The sequence below is a fragment of the Podarcis liolepis genome (genome assembly GCF_965112155.1).
Source record: "Podarcis liolepis genome assembly, chromosome: 14".
Lineage (NCBI taxonomy): Eukaryota > Metazoa > Chordata > Lepidosauria > Squamata > Lacertidae > Podarcis > Podarcis liolepis.
Genome location: NC_139569.1, coordinates 1,914,595 through 1,925,078, shown reverse-complemented (window position 1 = coordinate 1,925,078; position 10,484 = coordinate 1,914,595). Strand labels below are relative to the sequence as shown.

Here is a 10,484-nt window from a genome sequence, read left to right as displayed (position 1 = left end):
CTAGTTCAATAGGACGGCTTTCCTTTCTGAATCACCCCCTAGCAGCAGGGTTCAAGGATACAATTTCCCCTCCCTCACCCACAAAAAAAGTTCCAGGTTGCTGTGACATTTGAAAGAGAGAACAACAAATGGATGGATTCTAAAGATCTTTTTTACAGAGTGTATTTTACATTGATACAGAATCACCTTGCAGGCCAAATGGCTCAGGAGGCTGCGCGTGCCGTCTGTTAGCAAGTGAAGGGAGAGAGCTCCAGTCCGGGTGGATTTAATTGCAGGGTGGGGTAGGAATCTTAAAGCGGCCAAATAAGTAACAGCGACTGGATGCAGCAGCCACCTTCACACCCCCAGCAGTCCTGATTGCTTTGTGGCTCAGCTGTGCCCAGCCTCATGGCCTGCTCTTTCAGAGGCCAACGGGGTGCATTCTGCTCTCGCTTCCCCACCATCTGTCCTCTTAGGCCAAAAGTGCAGAGGGATGCTTCACACACAGCAAATTCTATGGGACACACCTTCTGAGTGCAGGTAAATAGGAAGAGGCACGTTGTTGTATTTGACTGCTGCTGTCCTACCAAAAAATGTTGCTGCGCGAAGCAGCTGCTCCCAGCCCCCCACACGGCAACCTCACAAGCTAGCAGCAGAGCAAAGGGGCAACTCATTCAGATGTGTTTCAGACCTACATGAGAAACGCAGAAGATCTCCCTGCCTGCCCACGTGCAATGGAGTGGGCAGTCGAGAGAAGCCGCTCTCCTGAGGCCAGGCTGTGCCACAAAACTCCGAAGCCAAATTCCCCTGGCGGCCAAAAGAACTCGGGGTGCAGGGAACTCGTGGGCTCTCCACTGCCTCTCCGCTTTTTGGAGCAGGCTGGTGATCTCAGGAGCTCTCTGCGGGGCTTGTCAAAACCTCAGGAGAGCAGGACTGCTAAACAAGACGGGTGCCGGATTTTTGCTGTCCAGGTTCCCACTCGGTGGTCTGCATTTGTCTGGAAAAAGAGGAGGGTCTTGTCCTCTCCAAGGAACCCGGAACCTTTTGCAGCTCCCGTAGGTGACATGACAGAAGCCGCCCCTCCCAAGTCCTGCTTCCAGAGGCGAAAGCCTTCCACCTGTGCAGACGTCCTGCCAAGCAAGTTCCAGTGTGCCTGTCTAGGTTTCTTCTTGCCAGGCTCCTGCGGTCGCTTCACCTCCAAGAAGGACGACACAGCTGCTCAACCTCTGCCACACATCACCCTAGTTTCCGGCAGAACGTTTCCCTGGAGCCAAAAGAAAAAGGGAAGTCTTACTGTACTTCAACTGCAAAGAGCAGCTTGCTGGCAAGGGCTGCCCTCTCCCCATGGAAGTCAACAGACAACCAGCTGTAGCCACAGAGAAGCCTCATTTCCCCGTGACTAGTGGCAGCTGTGGGCCTGCAGGTCAACCCCTTCAACCCTGACTTCCTGGGTGCAGAGTGGGCCTCTGCCTGGTCGCAGTTTAAGTGTGGGTTCCAGTCTTTTGAGATGCTTTGCCAGCATCCAGTGGCAGGCAGTTCCAAGGGTTCAGGGCCTCAATTGGCCCTTTCCAGAAGGATTGCACCTATGCAATTCACAAATGAATCTGACGCATTCTACCGACACCCAAAGCCTTATGCCCTCGCGCAGCACAGTCACATGTGGCTTGCAGTAGATGAAGCATCCAGTCTCTTGTGCCCCCACTATTTATTTGTGTGGCTCTTGGGTCACTGTTGCAACCAAAAGCTGGTGGGCTGGGACAGCAGAGAGGAGAGGAAGGCCCAGTGGGTCAAGGAAGGAAGCAGTGCAACAGAAAGAGCTGGCGCCAGACCAGCTGCTGCTCTTTACGGGATTCTAGGGAGGGAAGAAGGGTCTCCCACCTGGAGGGAAGGGTCTCTGCTACCTTGTCCCCCTCAGCCAGAAAGGCTGCCCCACCCAGCTGCAAACAATTCTGTGTCTGCTCAGCAGCAGTGAGCACAGAAGAACACAAGAGGCCTCCTACCTCTGGCGGGGCAAATCAGGAGCTAAACATTTTCTTAAGTTTAGCTAGGAATCCCTCCTTGTCGTCCCCCTGGGCCTCGGGCCTCTCCTCGCCTGCCCCCGATCTAGTCGTCCCCCTGCCACCTAGACACAAACAGCAGAGAGCTGCGTCAGGATATGCAATTGTGAGATGGTGCTGCTGCTGCTGCTGCTGCCACCCATTGGCTCACCACACCTGGAAACATTTCCTGGCCCCTTGCCCAAGGAGGAGAGGCAAGGCCAGGGGTGGCATGCTCGTGCTGGAAGGCCTAACAAACTCATTTCGCTTCAGCCTATGTTCCATGTATTGGAAGTGCCCTGGGATCAACCAAGAGGGACTTATCCATTATACTGCTTTGCCAATGATGCTTCTTGGCCTCCGGCTTCCTGTTCTTGTGCCTAGCTCTCATCTCCAGGCAATATCTTTGCTGCTTCTCACAGCATCTGTTTGCAATTCCAATTCTATCTCTTAGATGCCAACTCTGCCAACCTGGTGCCCCTCCAGCCATTCTGGACTGCCAACCCCATGAACTCCAGGGTCCTGTGGCTGTGCTCCCAGGGGCCGATGGACAATGCAGACCAAAGCATCAGGGGGCCACCTGCGTGGTAACGGCTGCCTGGCTCTTTGGTCTCCTTTCTGTCACTCAGCTGCATCAGGAAAGATCGTCCAGCTCCTTTAAACCCAGACATGAGGAATTTGTGGTCCCCTGAATCTCGCTGGACTATGGCTTTTATCATCCCTGACCACTGGCTATGCTGGCTCCTAGGGCTGATAGGAACTGAAGTCCAACATCTGGAGGCCAGATCTTTACAAGGCAGTTGTGCAAGGAAGGGCATAAACAGCCTCTCCAAGAGCCCCACCCCTTTCTTTTATAGCTTAGGCGTTCAAATCCAAATCATACTGTACCCCCTATCAGGGAAAATGTCACAAGGAGACCAAGAATGTGAAGATAACTACTTTAAAAAAAATAAATCTAGGCTGTCTGAAATGCCTCTTACTACATCCTATGTCCTCTGGTCCCAAAATAAATACCTCCCTCTTCCTTTTTAAGGGAGAATCGTAATCCTTTAGCTTAAGATGACAGCTGACGGGTAAGGCGACGCTAAGAGATGCCACCTGATCCCTCCCCCAAGTGAGGACCACAGCACAGCCAGACTCGTTCCTTGTGGCATCTACCAATGCAAAGAGACCTCCATTCCAGCAGGGGCGCAGGCCACACCGCTGCCATTGCAACTAGGCCACGTAAGTCCCACATTGCCCAGCTCAATAACATCGTAAGCACCACACTGCAGAGTGGGCCATTTAATGAGGTGGCGGGAGGGTCCCCTGCCACCTCCAAGCACCCAAAGACACCTCATAGGGCTCCACTTACCAGTGGCTGTATTGGTGACACCATTCACGGTCCCTTCCACTTCGGTTTCGTCTTCTGCATAGCTCAGCATCAAGGCTCGCTGGCGGTCGGTCAGCCTCCTGCAGCACAAAGGGGGGAAAGGGCTACCTTGGAGGCATCCACTCGGCAGGAAGGCTCACAATCCTGGGAAAAACCTGAACCGCCTAATGAACACGCCTACAAGCTAAAGGCAGCCTCTTTTCCCCGGTGTCTGCCAGGCTCCCCAAAGCCACCTTCCTGCAGCACTGGATCCTCTCTTTAAAACCCAGGTGCCTCTTCCCAATGAGGGCTCACTAATAACCAATTATATACTGCTTAAGACAAAAAGGGGTGTGGCCTGAGGAGAGGTGGACTTCCTCCCCTGTATCCATCATTCCCCGCTACGTCTCCCAAAACAAAGGCCACTTTGCATTTTGCACCGTTGCATGTCTAAAATGCTCCTGCTGAACGCCACCATCCCCCCCAGGCCCCCAAAGCCCCCCCCCACTTACTTGGGAACTTTGATCTTTATGTGAATATAGTGGTCGCCGTAACCGTAACTGTTAACTCTGGGAATGCCTTTCCCACTCATCCGAATCTTCTGGTCAGCTTGAATGCCTGGGGGGATCTGGCAGAGAGGTGGAAGAACAGGGTTTATTCAGCATTTTACGTACAACCATATGTGTCCGGTTCTATTTATTTCTCCAGGGACCCCCCCCCACCCAGACAAAGAGAATTCAATTTAAAATAAGCACGGCTCCCACAGGAGTATATAAGCAGCCAGTCACAAAGGAGAGGTAAAGGAGAAAGGATAACAGCACAAATTCAGGATGCAATTCTAAATATGCTTATACAAGGAAGCACAAGTGATCACAGTGGGATTTACCAAGTAACACGTGCAGGATTGTGCTGTAAGAGTCAGAGGAACCTAGGAAGGGGAGGGACACTGTGGCAACATGCGCACCACATGCAGAGTTCTGCAGCAGAAGACGAGGGTGGTGAGAACATCCTGTGTCCATTTCCATTTGGACACAGTAAACATAGTAAGATGAACAGGGCGCCCTACTCCATAGGCTGGGAGATCGTGGCCATCCAGGCTGAGCTCTCTGGAGGGAGACACCTGAGCCGTATCACCAACTGACAAGGACCAGAAGGCGCAGCCATACAGACCACCCGCATGCTCCCTGTCATCAAGGGACCTGCTGCTACATACCGCAATGCTGATTGTCTCGTACAGACCAGGAGACCTGGCTGTGCCGCCGAGGACAGCTTGTGCTATGGAGACATAGAGGTCCGAGTGGATGTCTGCACCGTCCCTCCGGAACGTAGAGCTCTTCTGAACCTGAATCCAGAAAGAGGGCACAGTTCATGGAGGAGGTGGCAGCAGGCGGATGCTGTTTTCAAACAGGGCAGAGAATCATGGGAGCCCAGACAAATACGCACCCGGAAGGTAATGAAGATCTCCCTCTTTCCTACAGGCATCCGAACCGTCTGTCCATCCTCCACACCTGAAGCCAGAGCAAGGGTGTAGTAAACAAGGGCATTCCCCTGGTCCTTCCTGCTTGTTTCTCATACGCTACAGGATTCTTAAATCCACAACAGCCCACCTTTGCAAAGGCCCACTCCACCCCAGCCCTCCCTTGATCCATTCTGCAGAAAGCAGCTGTTGTTCCTCTGCTCGGACCCAACCAAGCTTCAGGAAAGCATGGCAGCAGCCACCCCATCTAATGAAGAACCCAAACAAGGCAGAGCATGCGGACCTGCGGGAACTGGGACCATCACCACCTTCTTCTGCTTGGTCTGCCCAGAGCCACGACACAGCGCACAGGGGGTTGTCACAACTGAGCCACGCCCGCCACATCGCCGGCACGTAGAACGCATGACAAAGGGACCTGTGTTGATCGTCTCCTATGGGGTGGGGGAGAGAGAAGATGCAGAGAGAGGTGATGCCTTTCTGGGCATTGTTGCAAGCAGGGATTCTTTCTTCGGCATTTTCTAGGTGTGGGAGTCTCCAGTGGCTGATGATTCCCAATGAATCTAAATCAAGCAAGCAAAGGAGGAAAGCTCTCTGCCCTCCTCCGAAAAGCAAAGTTGTCCAGTTGGCACAGCAGCGAGGTGAGCGGAGCCTGCTTTCCTCTGTGTTGTGACCTATCAGTACACTTACCATGCCAGTGCCATTGCAGTAGTGGCAGTGTTGCACTTTGGTGCCCGGCTCGTGCCCTTTGCCATCACAGCGCTGGCAGGTGTCGTTGATGTTCACTTGAATCTCCTTGTTGACACCCTTGGCGGCCTGGTTGAATGTCAGTTCCATGATATACTAAAGAGAGAGAGGGAGCAAAGGCAGCCATCACTCAATGCCCAGGCAAAGATCAGGGCCAGCTATTTTGACTCGTCATTTTGCACGCAGCAGAAGACAGTGATGTGGGGCAAAATGTTTCCCTGTTTTAGGAATGGCCCTGTCTCATAAATAGCGCAATTGTAAATATTAAATCAGGCATTTAATGAATTACTAGTTACAAATCAAATTGGACAACCGGACAGTCAAAACTAGAATCCCAATCATAATGAACTTTTTCCAAGTAACTTTCCCTTAAAAGCTACACATGCAGACAGATTGTTATGCTCACTTCCTGGGGCTGGTCAAAAGCAGTGTGGAAGTCTCCAAAAGGGGAACCTGAAAACTCCCCAAAGATCTTCCTGAACAGCTCCTCTGGGTCCACAGACGGGCCGCCACGCCAATATTGTTGCCCGGATCCTGCTGAGCTTGCATCGAAACCGGCTGTCCCATAAGTATCAAACTGTTTCCGTTTCACTTCATCGCCTAAGACCTACAAGGAAGGAAGATGAGAGCTAACATGGCTAGATTGTGAAGTCGTGATGCCATTCTGAGCAATGGGACCACTCCAGAAGGAGCCCACCGTCACCCCCTTGAAAAAACAGCCCCCACGTTACCTCGTAGGCTTCAGCCAGTTGCGAGAACTTCTCCTTCGCTTTAGGGTCATCTTTGTTCGTGTCTGGGTGGTATTTCTTGGCAAGCTAATCAAAAAGACCCAAATGTGAAGATGAAGCACAAGAGAATCACCGTCATTGCTGCTTCTGTTTGTTACTGATTACAAGATTGTATCTCAAGTCAACTGCATTAGGCTCAAGTTAGAAGAGTATGGGCATCACTCAAATTTTATACCATGCGACAAGGAGGGTTTAAGAGTAACAAATAACAAGAGCATCATAAATCCAAACTAATTCCCAAAATAATATAGTAACACATATGGTGTTAAAGGTAAAAACTTTCAAAATAAGCTGGTTGATGTAAAGGAAAAGAATTTTTTTGGCTTCTATTGTAACATGGAAACACAGTGGCCTTTCAAAAATAATCACTATTTCTAGCTATGGTCAGATGATGCAATCTGATGAAATATCTGTGAAAATGGGAGGTTATAGGTCTATTAGCACTATGGCTTAAATCTCAAAAGCATCCATAGGATAAATAGGACTCCAGCTGCATTAGAAAAATATTTACAATTTCACTGGAAGCAAAGAATTACTACCCAAAATCAATATCAATTAATGAAAGGTGGTGCCCTCCCTCTTGAGATACAATTGGTACTGATCAGTGAGCTTTCAGTACCAAATGAAAAAGAAAAACCCTATTCCAGCAGGTCTTTATGGTTTAGGTTTTGTCTGCAGGTCTGTTGCTACTGATGCTCTTGTTGCAGTTTTATCTGCTCTTTTCATTTTTCAGTGTTACTGGTACATTTAGAAGAGCTCATCAGCCTGACTTCCCACCTGTCCACATGCTGAGACACATGGGCCACAGCTGAAGTGTATCTGAAGCCTTTCTTTAACCTTGAGATGTCAGGATTCCACCAATCTCAAGTGTGCAGAGGTTCTGCCCCCCCCCCCCCAGGGAATGGATAGGCCCACAGAATTTCTTTTAAACAAAAGCTGAGAAAGAGCTGTTCATAAAAGATGTACCCCTACTAGGAAGAGTCTGTTTCCTAGGCATCAAAACACAAAGCTATCCTCAGCCAGTTCTTTTTACATAAAATAATTCAGATACTAATCATTCTCTTTCCTTTTTCGCTTAGTAAGGCCTTCGAAAGTGGACTTCCTTTGTCTATTCTAATCAAGACGAAAACCAAAAGCAGCAGTTAAGAAAGCAAATGCCTGTGGCAGACAAGTTGAAAAAGTAATTGGGGAACAGATGCTGAAGACAAATGGCTGGAAATATCCTGATAAGAGTGTGACACAGAGTGCTGTGTAGGCAAAGCTCTACCATTTCCATTCCGAGAAATACATACCTGCATGTGGACTTCTAATAAGAAGGCACCCTTGATTTTTTAAAAAATAGAAAAACCTGGGACCCTTTACTTCAAAGCAACAAACATGGTTGCTCTTTCAACCACTATGGACCAGTTTGCTTCTCTCAAGCTGGTCAATCACGTTAGAATATCCTTCTCCACCATTTCCTAATACTTTAAAAAACCTCCTCCTCTCCACTAGCCCATCCCTTCCTAAAGGCCACTCAAAAATTATCATGATTATTATATGCTTATTTGTACCCCACCTTTTCCCCTGAGGGGGCTCAGAAAGCATAAGGCACTGCAGTAAAACATTTGTACGCTGATGCCCTGCAGAAGAGGACAAATGGAACATGCCGGCACCCTGTAACTCCAATGCTACCTTCCTGTTTTGAGAAACATATTTTCTCAAAGACATTTCTTTTCAGCAAACATGCCTGGTAATAGGCCTTCTTGATCTCCTTCTGGCTGGCATTTCGAGGCACCCCCAGGATCTGGTAATAGTCCTCTTTGGCACAGCTTGCAGGGCTGGTATGAAACGAGGCAGCGCAGGCAAGAGGATGATGTATCACGCCTGCAAAAGAACAAAATGGGGTTTTAGGACAACAGACTGTCTCGTTCTTAGCTGTGTGGTCTGTGCAAAAAGCGCCACGAGTCCTTTGGAATCCAGGACAGCAATCGGAACAATCCCCCTATCCTAGTCAGCCAGAACTTGGGCACCGTACCTGCCTAACCAAAGTCCATAGGTAAATGAGTAACGGATGTGTTTAAAACCTGCTTTTTCTCCTTCAGCCAACCCAACAAGCACGGATACCTGCCTCATGTCCATTTAAAACTGTACAGCAATAATTACATGCCAAGGATCCTAGGACCCGTAAGGCACCGGTGCTGCCACAAGTCACACAGTTGGCTGTGTCCTTGGAGATAAAGGTCTGATTTCTCCAGGAGAGCTGCATTCCCACAACACCTGGAAGACCCAGGGGTTGCAGAAGGGTGTCCTAGAGCAGTGATGGCCAAACTTGGCCCTCCAGCTGTTTGGGGACTACAATTCCCATCATCCCTGACCACTGGTCCTGTTAACTAGGGAAGATGGGAGTTGTAGTCAAAAAACAGCTGGAGAGCCAATTTTGGCCATCACTGTCCTAGAGGGAAAGGGTCGCTGGCCAGGAGCTTGCAGGATAGGGCCAAAAGGGCCCGATCTCGTCCTGCTCTCACCGCGGCCGAAGCCGAAGCCCAAGAGCTCCGGCAACCCCCATGCGGAAGCACCGAATGCCTCCTCCGTGAATCTCTCCCCCCTTCTAAAGCCACCCCCCATGCTGCCGCTTCTCTCCAGTGGCAGGGAGTTCCACCGGCGGTGCCCCGTGACGTCACGCGCGCCCTCACCGGCGCCTCCTCCGAGCCGCCGGGTCGCGGGGGGCCAGGCGGGGCCCGCGCTCAGCCAGCGCGCCACGCGCAGCGCCAGCAGCCTCCGCCGTGCCTCGGCGCTGCCCAGCCGGCTTCCCCCGCCAACGGCCGCCGACAGCCGCAGCGAGGCGCGCACCGCCGCCGCCATCTTGGGCCGCCGGGAGACACCGCGCAGGCGCAGGAGAGGCCGCCGGGCGCGAGAGCGCCGTTTGCGCAGGCGCAGGGGGGCGGGAGGCGGGGCGGCCCTACTGCGCGTGCGCCCTCTCCCTCGCCCGCCGCCCCGAGACCTTCCTTAGCGGTCACCCTACGCCGCGGCGCCCTGGTCTCCGGGTTGCTCCTGGGTCCTAGCGCCGCCCCGCTCCAGGCTTCGCTTTGCAAGCCCAAAGGGCACGAAGAGCTCTGTGGCGTCGGGAAGACGAGCGCGTTGGTGCCGGCGGGAAGAGCTTTCGTGGGCGGTTCTTTCCTTTGCAGCTTAGGAGAAAGAGCCAGCGGATACATACATACATGTTGTTGTTTAGTCGTTTAGTCGTTTAGTCGTGTCCGCGTCTTCGTGACCCCCTGGACCAGAGCATGCCAGGCACTCCTGCCTTCTGCAGTTTGGTCAAACTCACGTTAGTAGTTTCGAGAACACTGTCCAACCATCTCGTCCTCTGTCGCCCCCTTCTCCTTGTGCCCTCCATCTTTCCCAACATCAGGGTCTTTTCCAGGGAGTCTTCTCTTCTCATGAGGTGGCCAAAGTACTGGAGCCTCAGCTGCACGATCTGTCCTTCCAGTGAGCACTCAGGGCTAATTTCCTTCAGAATGGAGAGGTTGGATCTTCTTGCAGTCCATGGGACTCTCAAGAGTCTCCTCCAGCACCAGAATTCAAAAGCATCCATTCTTCGGCGATCAGCCTTCTTGATGGTCCAGCTCTCACTTCCATACATCACTACTGGGGAAATAATAGCTTTAATTGTACGGACCTTTGTCGGCAAGGTGATGTCTCTGCTTTTTAAGATGCATGCATACATACAAGCATCTATCTGGCCGAGGGAAGCTGCAGGAAGAGGAACCGGCGAGATCAGGCGCGTGTGTCTCCACTGGGTCTGGATCTCGCCTCGTCCCCCTTGGAGCTACCAGTCGGGAGGGCCGGGTGCCCGGCGGACACGTCGGAAGGGAGTCGGGGCGGCTGACTTTTGCGCGCGATGAGCGCCGTCTGGCGGGGACGCCCCGGGCAGAGGCTCTCTGAAGGCGAGGGAAGGGGTGGGGGGCGTGCCGTGGCTCCAACGGAGGCCGCCCTGCTGGGTCAGCGATGGGGACGGAACTGGGGCATTTGGGGAGGGGACGGAGGTGCGAGGAAGAGGGCACCTGGCAAGAGGGAGCAGGCAGCTGCGCTAGGCTGTGTCCTGCCCGCCCCGTCTAAGGTTACTGGCC

General features: G+C 52.1%; 1 protein-coding gene across 2 annotated transcripts; it reads right to left on the bottom strand.

Moving 5' to 3' along the window:
- Nucleotides 1–133: 133 nt before the first annotated feature.
- Nucleotides 134–9,254, bottom strand: DNAJA3 (DnaJ heat shock protein family (Hsp40) member A3). 2 transcript variants are annotated; one of them, XM_083474769.1, is made up of 12 exons: nucleotides 9,051–9,244; nucleotides 8,105–8,241; nucleotides 6,319–6,402; nucleotides 5,994–6,194; nucleotides 5,531–5,683; nucleotides 5,127–5,274; nucleotides 4,810–4,874; nucleotides 4,580–4,708; nucleotides 3,879–3,994; nucleotides 3,370–3,467; nucleotides 1,980–2,101; nucleotides 134–1,243 (listed from the first exon to the last, which is right to left on the bottom strand). In XM_083474769.1, the coding sequence occupies exons 1-11, from the start codon at nucleotides 9,217–9,219 to the stop codon at nucleotides 1,995–1,997; spliced, it is 1,407 nt and encodes a 468-aa protein (XP_083330895.1). In that variant the 5' UTR covers nucleotides 9,220–9,244; the 3' UTR covers nucleotides 134–1,243; nucleotides 1,980–1,994. The 2 variants fall into 2 exon arrangements, with proteins under 2 accessions (XP_083330895.1, XP_083330896.1); XM_083474770.1 differs by lacking the exon at nucleotides 1,980–2,101 and having other exon boundaries at nucleotides 9,051–9,254.
- Nucleotides 9,255–10,484: the final 1,230 nt, after the last annotated feature.